The 18,745-nt window shown below is 48.6% G+C and overlaps 1 protein-coding gene across 1 annotated transcript in view; it reads right to left on the reverse strand.

Annotated features, from left to right (window-relative positions):
- The window catches only part of LOC148522734 (retinal guanylyl cyclase 2-like), a 118,981-nt gene that overhangs the window by 36,788 nt on the left and 63,448 nt on the right, over positions 1–18,745 (reverse strand). Inside the window, exons 11-13 of the mRNA XM_088473809.1 lie at positions 13,941–14,089; positions 3,090–3,253; positions 1,026–1,218 (exon numbers count right to left, since the gene is read on the reverse strand). Of these exons, the coding sequence (XP_088329935.1) occupies positions 1,026–1,218; positions 3,090–3,253; positions 13,941–14,089 (506 nt within the window). The remainder of the gene's footprint in view (positions 1–1,025; positions 1,219–3,089; positions 3,254–13,940; positions 14,090–18,745) is intronic.

An 18,745-nucleotide genomic window follows, 5' to 3' on the forward strand; every position in this document is an offset into this window, starting at 1 on the left:
CTCTTGATTGTTGACTTTGACACACATACATCTACCTCCTGGAGAGTGTTCTTGATTTGGCCAACTGTTGTGAAGGGTTTTTCTTCACCAGGGAAATAATTCTTTTGTCATCCACCAGAGTTGTTTTCCGTGGTCTTCCGGGTCTTTTGGTGTTGCTGAGCTCTCCGGTGCATTCTTTCTTTTTAAGAATGTTCCAAACAGTTGATTTGGCCACACCTAATGTTTTTGCTATCTCTCTGATGGGTTTGTTTTGATTTTTCAGCCTAATGATGGCTTGCTTCACTGATAGTGACAGCTCTTTGGATCTCATATTGAGAGTTGACAGCAACTGATTTCAAATGCAAATGTCACACCTAGAATCAACTCCAGACCTTTTACCTGCTTAATTGATAATGAAATAACGAGGGAATAGCCCACACCTGTCCATGAAATAGCTTTTGAGTTGATAGTCCCATTACTTTTGGCCCCTTAAAAAGTGGGAGGCACATATAGAAACCGTTGTAATTCCTACACCGTTCACCTGATTTGGATGTAATTACCCTCAAATTAAATCTGAAAGGCTGCAGTTAAAGCACATCTTGTTTGTTTCATGTCAAAACCATTGTGGTGGTGAATAGAGGCCAAAATCTGAAAATTCTGTCAATGTCCCAATATTTATGGACCTGACTGTATATATAAATTAATAGCATCAAGAACTTTTTGATCCGAATTTTTTTTTCAGTCATTGTAACTTCTGTTGTATTCTCAGATACTGTACACTAAACATTCATAACAACAAAACTTTTTACAAAATAATCAACCACTTATTCATTGTCTTGAAAGTACATTTTGACAGTAACATCCAAGGCATTGATGACTTAACAACTTGAAGATTTAAAGCTGGGCAACGCCGGATCCTTCAGCTAGTTTACCATAAAATGTGTTTAGAATGTTATATACTGTAGGTTAATAAAATGTTATTTTACATTACAGTCTGACGCCTCTGGCTCCAGGCCGCAGCGCGGATTATCGCCCCATTATCTTACTTTATATACATCGTGATTGCCCAGGACGGCATCAAACAAAGTGTAGAGGTCATTCAGGAGGTCGACCACTTCGATAGGTTCGCTGAGCGCTGATATCGTGGTGAATCCGACAATATCGCTGAAGTAGAGGGTCACCTGGTCAAAGTATTCTGGCTCCACCGTAGCTCCGGTTTTCAGGGCTTCCGCAACAGACCTGAAAGGCACAAACCAGCTACTTAATCAGAGATCAAGGAAACTACACCTGTGTACAAGAAGCATGGGCGGCCTAAAAGAGGAGGGGCCCGTGTGCAGCCTCAGTGCGGACCCCCCTTATTTCTCTGCGGCGCAGATGCTAGTAGACAATGGCACTATCCTGAGCTCTACTGAGCATGCGCTGGACTGCACATGCGCAAATCTTCGGGAAAATGGCAGCCGTGCAGATTTTCCTGGTGATATGCGCAGTGCTGACACAGTAATCCAGACAGGTACGTTTACTAAATGGGTTCAGGGTGAACTTTTTCCATGCATTTAAGTACTTAGGAAGACATAGGGGCAGATAATGTAGGGGCTGTACACGCCCGCATGGCACTGACCACACCCACACAGATCCTCCTCCTATCAAAATAGGCCTTTGATCCTTTTCAGCCCCAGGCCCATGTTGCCTTTAATCCGGCCCTGCGTCTGCGACAGCAGCCATCATGAATATCACCTGCACTGGGTGCAGGAGTTCCGTCTTAATTTGGCGACTTCTCTGGAAACGCACAACTCAAAATAACTCTAGATATTTGCCGACAACACTCCCAAAACATGCTTGTTACTATTCTTCTTGCCCGGACACGCCTCTTCAGCCATCGCAGAGAAATGACCGAACGACTCTGAATCGCTCGTAAGGTCGCAAACATGCACATGCGGCTCATTCTGACTGGAGGAATCATAAAGGCCCTTTATGTAGCAAAAAGTATTTATAGACTGCACAAAGAAATGAAAACATTGGAATCTACGAGTGTTCCGATGACCTCTTGAGCAAAAAGTAAAAGAAAAAATAACAAGTTGTACTTGGTAGAGGGGGAGATTGGTTGGTGATGTGATAGTAACCAAATGTGGAAATGGCATTTTTACCCTCTGCACCATGTGCATTTCCAACTGGATCTGAAAATGGCAATTGGTTGCCGATAAGTAGTGGCGTCTCTCCCCGCGGTGTCACCCGGTGCAAGGAGGGATGCTGTGTGCATGCCAGAGCTGCCAAAAAGGGGATGTGGCCTCACGGGCAGAGGCTTGGCCAAGTGGGAAGGGGGTGTGGCCTCACGGGCAGAGGCTTGGCCACGTGGGAAGGGGGCGTGGCCTCACGGGCAGAGGCTTGGCCATGTGGGAAGGGGGCATGGTCTCACGGGCAGAGGCTTGGCCACGTGGGAAAGGGGTGTGGCCTCACGGGCAGAGGCTTGGCCACGTGGGAAGGGGGCATGGCCTCACGGGCAGAAACTTGGCCATAAGGGAAGGGGGCGTGGCCTCACGGGCAGAGGCTTGGCCATGTGGGAAGGGGGCGTGGCCTCATGGGCAGAGGCTTGGCCACGTGGGAAGGGGGTGTGGCCTCGTGGCTGAACCCCAGTGGTCCCGTCACCATGCTTATTATTGGGTGCAGGGGGGGTACCGGAGGTGTGGGCTAACCTGGGTGCAGTGTCGAACAGCTCCCTCACAGTGTCAGGAGCCGAGTGCTGCACTTAATTATACAGTACAGCACCCATCTCCTGTCACTGACGGGGAGTCTGCACCTTGGTGTCACCTCTCGGCGGGTGACATACAGGTTCGGCCTGCATCCCCTGCCCCCCCCTGTGACGCCACTGCTGATAAGTGTACTATAGGGGACAATTCTCAAAATTGTGACAGCTGACACATTTAGTTAGTACACAAACTGTACTGCATGGTGAGCAGGCGCGGTGATGAAGCCTCCTCACCATTCCATGATAATGATTCTAATTGATCACAGACAACGTTTCAGGCTGTTTATCAGTATTTAGTACCTGTCATCTGTCATAAGACCTCAGTAGTTACAGCGCCCCAGGACACAATGAGACAGTTTGTACTCACGGCGGCAGCATTTGTGAGAGGAGTTTTTCTGTTTTCTGTTTCTCGACCTCGAGTTCCTCAGTTCTCTCCCTGATTAAATCCTCTAAGTTACTGGAGTACTGCTCCAGCATCCTCAGCATGGAGTCTATGATGTTGGTTTTCTTCCCCTTGTTGATGGTTTTAAACTAGAAATAAGACAGAGGTTGTAAGCTTGCGAGCAGGGCCCTCTTACCTTTATGTCTGTCTCTTGCAACCCATTTTTGTTCTATTAGTGTTGTTTCAAATTCAAAAGTGCAATAGAACATGCTGCGCTATTTAAGTTACTGTTAATAAATAAATAAGGTTAATTGTGGATGTTGTTCAACTATAAGGACGATCCTCGGCGATACCTGGAGATGTAATTTTTTTAATTAAAATTACCCTCAACCAACCTGTGGTAATTGTTTTCGTATGGTGGGGAAATGTATCATTATCGGCGCTGCTATCTACAAGATAGCAGCGCCGATAACCTGGGCAATGTGTGTACGGTCAGTTCGCCTGACCATTTCGACAGCTGCAGCTCCGGGGACTGCCTGTGGAATCTTGCGAGATCTCGCTCGGTAAAGAGGCAAAGCAGGAAGCGATATAGCGGCACGATCTGTGCCGCTATTATACATCTCCCCCTGTGTTTGAAAAATGACAGTTAGGAACTGATTGGTTGGTACTTTGGGGTCTATTTACTAAGCCTTGGATGGAGATAAAGTGAACAGAGATAAAGTACCAGCCAATCAGCCCCTAACTGCCATGTCACAGGCTGTGTTATATAATATGACAGTTAGGAGCTGGTTGGTACTTTATCTACATCCACCTTATTTCCATCCAATACTTAGTAAATAGACCCCTATATATCTCTCCACTGTATCTCACTCTTTAGTACATCTCCCCCCACCTGCGGCACACAACATTTTCGCTTTACAAGAAAAGTAAAATAAAAAAAAAACAATTTATATACAAACACGATAAGATGTGGTTGGAGCTTTGTAGCGGTAAGTTATAATAAGTTATAATAATACAGTGGCCTTATGAAGCGCTTCCTAATGTAAAATGGCCAATATTTTTATTGTACTCAGGGGCCTATTCATCAACACTAAAATAAAGTTTTTAAGGACATTTTCCTTAAATAACGTTATTTTGGTATTCAAGAACAGACTTAGCACAGGAGATATCACAGATTTCTCCTTGCTAAGTTCCCCTGCGTTAATTTCCACACTCCCCATACATTAGTACATTAGTACATTAGTATGGGGATGTGGAAATTATGGCATTCATCAAATTCCGAAAATTATGAATTTTCGGAATTTGATGCAGTTACTATTCGCCACTGTGAGGTGGCGAATAGCAGAATCCACTTACCTGTATCCGCGTGTGCAGGTCCCCCGAAGAGTCCCTCCGGCGCTCTGCTCCGTCCTCAGGCTCCGGAGGCTGGTCTGTCATGTGTGCTCCCCAGCAGAGCACAAGAAAGTTTAGAAAAAGAAAAAAAATATATTTATTTTTTCTAATCTGTCATGTGGTCTGCTGGGAAACCACATGACAGACCAGCAGGACAGAGCCGGAGGCTGCTGCGCGGACAGAAACTTACCGCATCTGTAGGCAGTGCTGCGCATGCGCTGGTTTTACAGATGTAACAGCGCATGCGCGGCACTGTTTCCAGACGCGATAAGGTAGTGTAGAGAGGGAAAAGTATCTATTTCCCGAAAAGCTGTCATCGCAAAAATGACAGGTACCGGAATAGATACTTATGGAGAGGTGGAATGATGAATTCCACCTATAATTAGCTAGAACTCCATGAGAGTTCTAAAGCTAATTATCTCCATTGAATTTTTACGTTTAATGAATAGGCCCCTCAGTCTCACTATAATATATACATCAAATAAACATTTACAATAGTTCTTGGGGGGGTATGGGAAAAGGAATGTTACGAGCGCGTCAGTGAGTGTGGATGCATTTCAAAAACGCCAAGTCGCAGCCACAGAGGCCATATTTAGCTGGAGTTCCGGAATAGACACTGCGAAGAGGTGGTGAATGCGATGGTGCGCTGATGGTGGAGTGTTCAGTATCACCGGCAGAGGATCATTATGAAATACTGCCGGACCTATGTCCGGCGGTTCAAATCCTGACCCCGGAAGACTGGCAGCAGTGAAGATCTCGACAGGGAATTAAGGTAAGTATAACTAACCCTTTCCCCCCCTTAACCCTAACACTCCTTAGGGGTGCCTAACCCTAACCTCCTCACCCAGTGTCTAACCCTAACCCCTGCATAAGTGCCTAAACCTAACCCCCCCGTTCCCGCAGCATAAACCTAACCCTCCCAGGGGGGTGCCTAACCCTAACCTCTCCCCCGTGGGTGCCTTCCCCTAGCCGAACCGTAACCCTCCCAGGGTGGTGCCTAACCCTAAGTCCCCCCCGTGAGCCCCTAACCTACCTTCCCTCCCGTGGCTATCCGCGCCCGCCACACGGCTTACCTTCGTTCGGTATGCCGGGGATGTTGGGCTCCCGGCATAGGGATAATGATAGGCATCAGGATTTCGACACCTATCATTAGTCCCCTGTGGGGATTGCACAGTCGGGAAGCCGGCCGTCCTCATTTTGACCATCGACTTCCTGACTGCATACCACCGGCAGAGCTTGTACAGTCCGGCGCACGCTACTGCACAAGGGGAGGGCTGAAACTAACATTGACATATGATATTACAGCCTCTGCGATCGAAGCTGCAACTGCGTCCAACTCTGAATCTTCTGGAGACGCAAATGTGGCTGCATCTATTGGTGTAGCTGCGCCTGTATCTTATGCTAATGCCACGGCCAATTTCTTTAAAAGTGAGACGCCCACTTGCAGCGTCTTGCGTCTGTGAAAAGCCCATGCAACGGCGTTCAAACGGACAGGCACGCCTGCTTTGCTCCGACCACTCCCCCGCCCCCCACACGCTGACCTCCCGTCACTCACTCTGCGATGGCTTTCTTTCCCCGTGAGTGATCGCAGAGCAATCGCAATGCTAACTCACACCCGAAAAGGATTCGCCTCTGAATAACAGGAAACATTTTTATTTTGGGGTGCAAATGTGGGGAGACCACTCAGAACCCTTGGGACAGCCCCCCAAAGGACAACTGCGTCAAAAAATTCCAAGAAAAAATGGAGGAACACCCCAAAAAAAGTACTTTCATTTTGGGGGCGAAAAAGCACAAAGTGGGGGGACAACTACAAAAACTAGCGAAATAAGGTTCTGGGGGTGCTGTAAGAAGGGGTCAAGTCTTTTTGGGATTGCAGGTGCTTTTATAAGGGAGGATTTTCACTTTTATTAAAATCTTTAGAGACAGTAAAACATGCTAGCACCCATTTTCAGGTTCCCCAAATGTGACAGGACTACTTATTTTCTCCAATAAATCCTGCTTTATGCCTATCTTCACCACTTGTGCAAAGACACTAATTAGAGGCAATTGTACCAACTTAAGTGCCCCAAACAGTTGAATTAGGGCTAATCGGGCACTACTGCATTGATCCCCAATGTTTCTACATCTTTTTTGGGGTTCAGGATGATTTCCCCGATTCTGACACCACTTTCCTCCTGTTCTGACTTCACGTGTCGCCATTTTCGCGTCTTTTGGAATTGAATACGGCGAATAGCGAGGACGCGCGCGACAAGTTTCTGCGGCCAAAAGAGACTATGTAGGCGAAAAGTCCGGCAGGGAAAACTTTATCGCGGGTGCGAAAATAATTGAATACCGCCCTTAGGCGCAAACACAGGACTTATAACATTGGCCAACTACTGTACATGCACATCGGCACCACGCGCAGTTAGCATTTTACCCTTAATACGGATTGAATTCTTCTAGGCATGGATTCTGCTAACTGTCAGTGTGTTTGGTGGGGAATATTAGCCCAAATGCCATAAACTGCATCTTCCAGTTCCTGAAGGTTTGATGGTGGCGGATCCTTTTGTTGGGTCATCCTTTCCATGCTCTCGTGCCGTTGTCTCCATATCCTCACCCTAACGTCTGCATGGTGCCCTTGGAAACATGATGCATCAGACCACATGATCCTCTTCCAGTCACTTACTGGCCAATTCCTGTGCTCCTGAGCAAACTGGAGACGTTTCACCCAGTTGGCAGCAGATAGCAATGGCGCACGCACAGGCCCTTCTGCGTCTGCAACCCATACGATATAATGTGCGGCGTAATGTTCATTGAGAGGCCATCACAATTGCTCCCTAATTCAGATTGCCCGCCATTTGATGCACTGTTGCCCATCTGTGGGCCTGGGCATGTCTGCCCACTCTCACTTCTGCTGGAGCATCCAGTGACCATTTATGGCCACTGGTCCTGCGCTCAGACCCAGTCTTATGTTTGCTGGGTGCACTCTGTGCACAGTTTACCAACTGCCGCCCTGGAACAATCCACCAGTGCAGCCGTTTTGCTTATGCTCGCACTGCTGCTGTGAGCGCCAACAACCGTTCCATGTACATTATTTGCGGAAAAGCTCATATCCATAAAATGGTGGTCATAATACTTTGTCACCCAGTGTATATTGTAAGCTCCACTGGGGCAGGATCTGATGTAAATGACTACAATACAGTATTCTCTGTAAATCTCTGCGGAATATGTGTGTGCTACAGTATATAATAACTGTTACTAACAAATAAAGAAATAAACCATCACGATGCGTATGACACAGAAGGGTAGCAGAAGATCACCAAGCCATAAGTTTATCTTTACAAATTCTTTTCATTCTTTTTATGCAGCTGTGGCTGCTCCTAACTATCTCTTTACACTGCACTTTTCTTACTATGGCGGTGACCTGGGGCGGTTTAGCTGGACCAGTTTTGGGGGGATCCTGCGCTCTGGTTTTGAACCCTAGAATGTTAGGGACCTACCCGAAAGAGATTACCTGGATATGGTGGGTAGGCCCATAATCTTGGCCATGATTATGCTAAAAACCTCTATTGATTGCAAAATGTTATTGCATTTATATATTATCAATAATTTGGAGTTGTGCTCCTGAGATTTGTCTGTTTTTGTGCCTGCAATTAGTCTCATCTGGTAGCACCTCCCATTATACAGTATATATTCAGGTTGTGCAGTCCAGGAACCTTTCCCATATACTCCATTTAATGTGCTTTATTGCACTTCTGAGGGAAAGGAGACGCCCTCATTCTGGATTAGCACCCTTCCTTATTGGTTTAAAAGGAAGGAGTCTGGTAATGTATATGAACATTTTATTAGGCACAATTCTAGGTAAGTCCTAGAAGTTATATACTGTAGTGCAACTTTGGTTCATTTTTGGGGCGTGGGTCCCCCTGGATTGCTTTGGTTGATCTGTCTCAGGGCACTGCATTATAACACATTTTAACCCTTCACCGTTTGTTTATTATACATGTACTTTACTTTTTTATTTTCATTCTTTATATGCAGCTGCTCCTAACTATCTCTTTTACACTGCACTTTTCTTACTATGGCGGTACCCTGGGGCGGCCTAGCTGGGCCAGTTTTGGGGGGGTCCTGCGCTCTGGATTTGAACCCTAGTATGTTAGGGACCTACCCTACAGAGGTTACCTGGATATGGTGGCTAGGCCCATAACCTTGGCCATGATTATGCTAAAAACCTCTATTGATTGCAAAATGTTATTGCATTTATATATTATCAATAATTTGGAGTTGTGCTCCTGAGATTTGTCTGTTTTTGTGCCTGCAATTAGTCTCATCTGGTAGCACCTCCCATTATACAGTATATATTCAGGTTGTGCAGTCCAGGAACCTTTCCCATATACTCCATTTAATGTGCTTTATTGCACTTCTGAGGGAAAGGAGATGCCCTCACTCTGGACTGGCACCCTTCCTTATTGGTTTAAAAGCATGGAGTCTGGTAATGTATATGCACACTGTATTAGGCACAATTCTAGGTAAGTCCTAGAAGTTATATACTGTAGTGCAACTTTGGTTCATTTTTGGGGCGTGGGTCCCCCCTGGATTGCTTTGGTTGATCTGTCTCAGGGCACTGCATTATAACACATTTTTCTTCTGTAACACATTTTAACCCTTCACCGTTTGTTTATTATACATGTACTTCACTTTTTTATATGCAGCTGCAGCTGCTCCTAACTATCTCTTTACACTGCACTTTTCTTACTATGGCGGTGCCCTGGGGCGGCTTAGCTGGACCAGTTTTGGGGGGATCCTGCGCTCTGGATTTGAACCCTAGTATGTTAGGGATCTACCCTAAAGAGGTTACCTGGATATGGTGGGTAGGCCCATAACCTTGGCCATGATTATGCTAAAAACCTCTATTGATTGCAAAATTTTATTGCATTTATATATTATCAATAATTTGGAGTTGTGCTCCTGAGATTTGTCTGTTTTTGTGCCTGCAATTAGTCTCATCTGGTAGCACCTCCCATTATACAGTATATATTCAGGTTGTGCAGTCCAGGAACCTTTCCCATATACTCCATTTAATGTGCTTTATTGCACTTCTGAGGGAAAGGAGACGCCCTCATTCTGGATTAGCACCCTTCCTTATTGGTTTATAAGCAATGAGTCTGGTAATGTATATGCACACTAGTATTAGGCACAATTCTAGGTAAGTCCTACAAGTTATATACTATAGTGCAACTTTGGTTCATTTCTGGGGCGTGGGTCCCCCTGGATTGCTTTGGTTGATCTGTCTCAGGGCACCGCATTATAACACATTTTCCTTTATAACACATTTTAACCCTTCTCTGTTTGTTTATTATACATGTACTTCACTTTTTTATTTTCATTCTTTATATGCAGCTGCAGCTACTCCTAACTATCTCTTTTACACTGCAGTTTTCTTACTATGGCGGTGCCCTGGGGCGGCTTAGCTGGGCCAGTTTTGGGGGGGTCCTGCGCTCTGGATTTGAACCCTAGTATGTTAGGGACCTACCCTACAGAGGTTACCTGTATATGGTGGGTAGGCCCATAACCTTGGCAATGAATATGTTAAAAACCTCTATTGATTTTGCATTTTTTATATATTATCAATAATTTGGAGTTGTGCACCTGAGATTTGTCTGTTTCTGTGCCTTACCTTTACAAATACCTATGTCTTTCGAGTTTGGAACATTTATTAAAAAATGGGATTTCCCTGGTCCTGTGCATCTATTCCAAATACGTGGGGTGTTCAATAAGAAACAAGACCTCTCACGTGTGGAATGTCTATTTCAGTCTAATTCCCCGCCAGGCCATTAGACTGCGCCTCACATCAGTCATACTGTCCCAACATCAGCTGTAAGAGGGCGGGGCTGGCGGCAACATGGTCACACATTGAGGTGCGCAGTGTGATCAGATTTCTGCGTCTAAAGGGCACATCAGCAGCTGAAATAACGCCATGTCACGAAAACAGGTTTGAGCTTGGGGGCTTATTCAGACCCGTTCGCTAGGCTGCGTTCGCATGTAGCCTGCCGATGTTTGCAATCTGCGCATGCATACAAGACACAGTGCACGTGCGCAAACTAGTCCATAAGATCGGGAAGTGTTCGCACTCTGGGGGTCATTCAGACCCACTCGCAAGCGAGAGTACGCCTGCAAGTGGGTCGATGTTCCCCACTGCGCATGCGCACGATGGAGGGTGCTCCGTCGTGCACATGCGCGAGACCCGGACTGCGACAGCCAAGCTGTTGCTCCGGGTCTCGCACCAAAGGGGGCGTGCTGTCGATGGTGACTGACAGCACGCCCCCTTTGGTGGGCGTGCCTGCCAGACGGAGGCGTTCCCATGGGAACGCCTACCGTCTGAAGCCGGCCCCACTGACATCACTAGTGATGTCAGTGGGAGTGATTTTGGCTCTGATAGATTGTGGCTGGGAAACCGTACCGCAGGGTTTCCGTCACAAGTCCGATGGTCGCGATGGTCAAGACCATCGCGACCATCTTTTTGGACGCTCGTATATGCTGTGGGTGGTGACCCACAGCTATACGAGCGTCCAGAAGGACGCTCCATTTTAATGGAGGAGGGCCCTGATTCAAAGCGAGCGCTCTGGTCAGAGCGTCCGTCTCTGAATCAGGCCCTCTATACATAGATGCTCCGCTAGCATGAGTGGCAGGACGTGCCGTTTTTGGGTGGTGACAGGGGTTGGTCGATGGTAATGGGGGTGTGGTGGTGCGAACGCAGGCGTGTCTGTGAATCTGAACGCCGTTTCAGGGACGTGCATAATTAAGACGCAGCATCAGCATACACGTCACATGGCTGTATTACACACAGCAGCACTCGCAGTGCTTGCGGTAGGGAATGGTCAGCCACAAGTGCTGCGTATGGGTCCGATGTTACTCGATGTTACCGATTGTTTAATACACTTCCTGGAGATGACGTGGGGAAAGTGGGCGTGCTAAGGTCTTGCTTGCGATCGCAGGATTTGCATACTTTGGCTGCTGACGGCTGCGTGCGAACGCATCCTAGCGAACGGGTCTGAATCAGGCCCTTGGTGCGCTGCCTTTGATAATGTCAGGACAGACGTGAAAGATGAGCGGCGATCCAGTCGGCCAAGCACGTCCACCACTGATGACAATTTGTGCCGCATTGAGGGTCTGATTCTGGAGGACAGACGCATTTGAGTTAGTGATATTGCTGAGGAACTGAACTTCTCAGTGGGTACTGAGCACAACATCGTTCATGAGCAACTGGGGTACAGGAATAAGTGCTCACGCTGGGTACCGAACAACTCACAGAAGTTCACAAAACCAATAGGATGTGATTGTCTCTTGTGCACTTGAGTCTGTACCATGATGAGGGAGCACAGTTCCTGCAGCGTATTGTTACAAGTGATGAGACAGTGGTACGAAGACACCGGTGATTAAGGAAGCCAGCATCTATGACATGGAAACACACATCATCCCTACCTTCAAAGAAATTCAAAACAACTCCATCAGCAAAAAAGATCATAGCGACTGTTTTTAGGACCACAAGGGCGTGCTTCTTGTTGATTTCTTCACCAAGAGAGCTACTGTGAATGCTGTCCGCTATTGGGACACATTGAGCCGATTGCAGAGGGCAATTAGTTGAAAACAGCATGGGTTACTGTGAACAAGCACCGTACAGCTGCACGATAACGCCAGGCCAACCGCACGCGTGAGTAGTTATGGCGCTATCATTGGGAGATACTGGACCATCCACCCTACATCCCTGACCTGACACCGTGATGTCTTGGTGTACTGTTGGAACAAATACTTAGACAAGTATGGGGACAAATAATCTGTACCAAGGCCATACTATTGATTATATGTATATGCAGGGCCGGATTATAGGCAGGGCGGACGGAGTGGTCATCCAGGGGCCCCCACACATTTGGGGCCCCCACACTGCCGCAAGCATTCCGGGCCACTCTGGAGTCTGGACACTCTGTGGCCGGTTCCAGCCGGCAGCAGTGACAGCTGAGCACACTGACTCTGTCACTGATCGTGGAGTACGATGGAAGCCCCGCCCCCTCGTTGCCGCGATTCACGGGTGAATGGGCAGGGGGCGGAGCCTAATGTCGGGACCCACATCATTCAGAAGAGCTCTGCCCAGTGCCTGCCTGATCTGATCCTGCATCAGGTACAGTGTGTGTGTATCCTCTGTCCTTTCCTCTCTCTCTCTCACCTTGTCACTCATGACTTCTCTGTCACTGGGGCATTTTTAATTAGCCGTGACCCCTCTCTTTCTCACTTCCTCTCTGTCTCTCTCCCTCTTCTCTATCTCTCTTCTCTATCTTGCTCTCCCTTCCCTGTCTGTCTCACTCTCTCCCTCCTTGTCCCTCCCTCTCTCTTTCTCTCCACTCTCTGTCTCTCCCTTTCTACCCCCCTTCCTCCTACTCCCTTCTCTTTCTCTCACCCCCCACACTCAAAATTCTGCGTTTGCCCCTGGCAGCATACTAGGTCATGGTGGCAAATTTATTATCGCATTTGCAATATGATCTGGGCATGACATTCCGCCCATGATCGCACTGCAAGATGCGATCATACCTGTAGAATAACAACCGACACACACAGGGACAGGGGCTCCATCCCTGCGATGTCCTCGGAGTGCTGCGGGGGCTTCTGCGCATGTGCGGTACTGCACATGCGCGGCCACCACTGCCTGGTGGGTCCCGGGGGCCCCCACAATTTAGTTGCCCCGGGGCCCCCACAAACCTTAATCCGGCCCTGGGTATATGTACGAGTTGAATACATTTACACAATCTGAGGTTATTACCTTACATATTCATTGAACCACCCTAGAAACATACAGTAGTCACCTTATTTATTCCAATGATGATATTATACCATACATGCCTACTCTCCCGGGAATCGCGGGAGGCTCCCGATTTTTCAGGTAACCCCCCGCGATCCCGGAAGGGTAGGCATCTCTCCCGCATCCCGCCCACTTCCTAGTGAAGTGGGCGGGATGGGGAGATTTTACCTGAAATTATCGGGTCCGTCGGGAAGGGGCGGGGCTAAATTAGGCAAATCGTGTAATTTAGCCCCGCCCCCTCCTCACTGACCCGCGAATCACAGGTTTTTTGTAAAGGGGGTGGGGCCTAATGCCGTTTATCGTCTGGCCCCGCCCCCCAAAGAGGAGAGCAGCAGGTCCCCTCCTGCTGCTCCCGGAAAGCTGCCCAGAAATGTAGGTAAGTATGTATTATACTGAGGATGCTACTGAAGCCATTGACCGTGCAATCACACCTTACTTGGTCTACTTGTGTCTCATTCTACTTGATACTAATCAGGCCTTCAAAAGAGGTCATGTGGAGGTGTTACCTCATAGCAACCAATCAGCTTCTAGCTATCATTTTATAGAATGTGCTGAATAAATGATAGCTAGAAGTTTATTGGTTGCTATGGGAAACTTAGATTTCGTCTATCACCAACCTGATCGAAGATCTCATCGAACGTCGGCCTCCTTTCTGCTAGTTCACTCCAACATTGTTTCATGAGCTGAATGCACTCCAGAGGGGCCTGGTCGGGGGCCACAGTTGGGCGACATAATGGAGGGGGCTTTTTCACCTTCCTAATGATTTCTGGTGGAGGAAAAACCACAAATGGAACATGAAATGACACACACTTTTTGCTTTATTATGTGATTGGTGCTCAGGAAAATGTTGCAGCTAAAGGCTCATACACATGGGATGAGGAATCGGTATGATTTACCGCCGGACCCATGCCCGGTGTTTGAAATCCCGACAGCCGCATCCCGGCAGAGGAGGAAATCCAGATCGTCCTAAGGTAAGTACTAATTAACCTATTTCTACCCCCTAACCCTCCCTTAGGGGTGCCTAACCCTAACCTTCCCCCCAGTGCCTAACCCTAATCCCCCCTCTAAGTGCCTAAACCTAACCACACCTTCCCCGCCGCCTAAACCTAAGTCCCTCGGGGGGTACCTAACCCTAAGTCCCCCCTGGGGGTGCCTGACGCTAACCCCCCTTCCCCTAGCCTAAACCTAACCTCCTGGGGGGGTGCCTAACCCTAAGTCTCCCCCGGGAACCCTAAACCTAACCCTCCCCCCCTCGGCTATCCGCGCTCGGCGCCCGGCGTCCCTTCGATCAGGATGCCGGGCGTCGGGCTCCCGGCGTATGTCTAATGACAGGAGTCGGCATATCGACGCCTGTCTTTAGACCCTTGCCGGGATATGACAGTCAGGAAGCCGGCTGTCGGGATTAGGTCCGCCGGCTTCCCGGCTGCATCCCATGGGACGATGTGCTGTATGAACGATATTGGTGAAAGATTTCCCTTGAGCTTTCTGTAGTGCAGGACAAACGATGTTGGGTGTACACACTGATATCTTTAAAGATATATTTCAGTGAAGTCATCCTGCCACATCTCTGAACAAACAATTCTAAACGATAGCGTCAGATTGGACATCGTTATCGACCCACGGGAGCCTGCATCGTTGGTCGTTAACTGTATACACACTGAAAGATACTGTATGAACGATATATCGCTGAATGATATCGTTATCGTCCATATCGTTCATACAAATCGTCTAGTGGGTATGCGGCTTTACTGTAGATATTCAGCCTGTGACGTCCCTCTAATCTCACTGTGGGGTCTGTTAGTCTGTTAGGGGGTGGTATGAAAAGTCCATATTTCAGGCTTGCCTACCCTCCCGATTTGGTCGGGAGCCTCCCGAATATTGGGTGCCGCTCCCGACCCCCCGGAAAGGCAGGCAAGCCTCCCGGCTGCCGCCTACCCCCCCAGACTAATAGTAAAAACCCCCGCTGGTGGGGGGCCCGATGACGCGATTCGCGCTGAATCGCGTCATCGTGGCTCCGCCCCCTGCTTCACAATGTCTTTTTTCCGGCATTGTGAAGAGGGGGCGGGGCCACGATGACGCGATCGTGCGGTCACGCCCCCGGCCCCGCCCCCAAAACGGCATCATAGCCCGGCCACGCCCCCACACAATGCAGGCATTCAGCTCCCTCCCGGAAGGAGGGAGCTGAATGTCGGCAACTATGCCATATTTAGAATGTTGACCATCAAAATGTCAATGCCAGAATGTAGGTTCTGAATGTCGACAGTCAGAAAGTCGACATGGAAATTAGGTCGACATGTAAAATACCTGCCATTCATATCGACATGTCCATAATGTTGACATTTAACATGTTGACACCAGAATGTCGACATACAGTTTACTGCTTATTTAAGCCTAACCTTAACCATAACCCTATCCCTAAACTTAACCATAACCATAATTCTCACCCGAACCCCAAATCTGAACCTAACCTTAAATCTAAACCTAACACTAAATTTGACAATAACAATAATCCTAATCTTAACACTAAACCTGACCCTAAATCTAACTATAACCCTAAAACTAACCATAACACCAGCCCTAATCCTAAATCTAACCATAACCCTAACCATAAAAAATAACACAAAAATGTACTGTCGACAGTCTGGTGTCGGCATCTCAAATGGCAACATTTTGAACATTTTATATGTTGAGCTACTGTAATGTCACATGTACTCGGTATACACGCACTCCAGCTGGTACTCGGTATACACGCACTCCAGCTGGTACTCTGTATACACGCACTCCAGCTGGTACTCTGTATACACGCCCTCTAGCTGGTACTCGGTATACACTCACTCCAGCTGGTACTCGGCATACACGCACTCCAGCTGGTACTCTGTATACACGCACTCCAGCTGGTACTCTGTATACACGCACTCCAGCTGGTACTCTGTATACACGCACTCCAGCTGGTACTCGGCATACACGCACTCCAGCTGGTACTCGGTATACACGCATTCCAGCTGGTACTCGGTATACACGCACTCCAGCTGGTACTCTGTATACACGCATTCCAGCTGGTACTCGGTATACGCGCACTCCAGCTGGTACTCGGTATACATGCACTCCAGCTGGTACTCTGTATACACGCACTGCAGCTGGTACTCAGTATACACACACTCCAGCTGGTACTCGGTATACGCGCACTCCAGCTGGTACTCGGTATACACTCACTCCAGCTGGTACTCGGTATACATGCACTCCAGCTGGTACTCTGTATACACTCACTCCAGCTGGTACTCGGTATACATGCACTCCAGCTGGTACTCTGTATACACGCCCTCCAGCTGGTACTCGGTATACACTCACTCCAGCTGGTACTCGGTATACGCGCACTCCAGCTGGTACTCGGTATACGCGCACTCCAGCTGGTACTCTGTATACACGCACTCCAGCTGGTACTCGGTATACGCGCACTCCAGCTGGTACTCGGTATACGCGCACTCCAGCTGGTACTCGGTATACGCGCACTCCAGCTGGTACTCGGTATACGCGCACTCCAGCTGGTACTCGGTATACGCGCACTCCAGCTGGTACTCTGTATACACGCCCTCCAGCTGGTACTCGGTATACACGCCCTCCAGCTGGTACTCGGTATACACGCCCTCCAGCTGGTACTCCTTATACACGCACTCCAGCTGGTACTCTGTATACACGCATTCCAGCTGGTACTCGGTATACGCGCACTCCAGCTGGTACTCGGTATACATGCACTGCAGCTGGTACTTAGTATACACGCCCTCCAGCTGGTACTCGGTATACACTCACTCCAGCTGGTACTCGGTATACGCGCACTCCAGCTGGTACTCTGTATACACACACTCCAGCTGGTACTCGGTATACATGCACTCCAGCTGGTACTCACTATACATGCGCTGCAGCTGGTACTCGGTATACACACACTCCAGCTGGTACTTGAGACAACACGGACTCCAGCCTACACTCGGTATACACGCACTCCAGCTGGTACTCGGTATACACGCACTGCAGCTGGTACTCACTATACATGCGCTGCAGCTGGTACTCGATATACACGCACTCCAGCTAGTACTCTGCATACGCGCACTCCAGCTGGTACTCGGGACAACACGCACTCCAGCCTACACTCGGTATACACGCACTCCAGCTGGTACTCGGTATACACGCACTGCAGCTGGTATTCGCTATACATGCACTGCAGCTGGTACTCACTATACATGCGCTGCAGCTGGTACTCGATATACACGCACTCCAGCTTGTACTCATTATACACGCACTGCAGCTAGTACTCGGGACAACACGCACTCCAGCCTACACTCGGTGTACACGCACTCCAGCTGGTACTCGGTATACACGCACTCCAGCTGGTACTCGGTATACCCGCACTCCAGCTTGTACTCGGCATACATGCACTGCAGCTGGTACTCGCTATATACGCACTCCAGCTTGTACTCGGCATACATGCACTGCAGCTGGTATACTCGCTATATACGCACTGCAGCCTACACTCGGTATACACACACTGCAGCTCGTGCTTGGAATAAATGGACACACATTAGTTCTATTAAAAGGAGCAATATACAATTAATTATTTGTCTTCTTAGAGGTTGCCTGGTAAATGTGTACAATAATGTGGGGTATATATTATAAAAAGGATCAGAGAGGCTGCTTCATACCATAGCTGGTGCCCACTAACTTAGATATCACTCTCTGAAGCAGGGGAATATGTACCTATTGGCCAAGATGGCACTCGCTAGGGGCGCCTCCCAGCGGTGCCATCCGCAACCAGTCCTGTCTGTCAAAAGTCTGTACTAATGCTGTCAAAAGCATCTGGGCTGGGCGATGAGGGGGGTGATCACCCCCTGTACAGCCTCCACGGTGTCGCATAAAGTCAGGCAACACCGCGGCAGCTGAGGCGGGCAACACCCCCGATCACATGCTAGCTCCGCCTCTTCTGCCCGAATCCCGGCACTGACTTGGAGGAGATGGGGGTCCCTGCACACTGCCACTGTCACACTGCCAAGTGATTTTGTGGCCACATAGCATTCTGGGAAGAGAACTGGCCAATCGGAAGGAAGTGTCAGGAGAGGGGGAGGAGGAGACCAGTCACAGAGGCACAGGCCAGGTAAGGGACAGGCACCACCCACTTGCTGTGGAACCACAAGTCTCAGCATGTTGGAATATGATGATAACATCTCATCTAATTAGCAATTTCTATGGAGCTGACACTAACCCAGCATCAGTTCATACTGTGGCCTGGGTGCAGCTGGGATTAAGTGGCACGTAGCACACACATCAGACTTCCCATAGAGCTACAGGGCATTCAGTGCTACAAAACAGGTGGGGAGGGGGCTCCAGCTCCTTACTGTGCTAGGTGTGCTCGGGCAGGCCCGCTGAGAGCAGC

The sequence above is a fragment of the Taudactylus pleione genome, unplaced genomic scaffold (genome assembly GCF_031769625.1).
Source record: "Taudactylus pleione unplaced genomic scaffold, aTauple2 ptg000140l, whole genome shotgun sequence".
NCBI classification, from domain to species: Eukaryota; Metazoa; Chordata; class Amphibia; order Anura; family Myobatrachidae; genus Taudactylus; species Taudactylus pleione.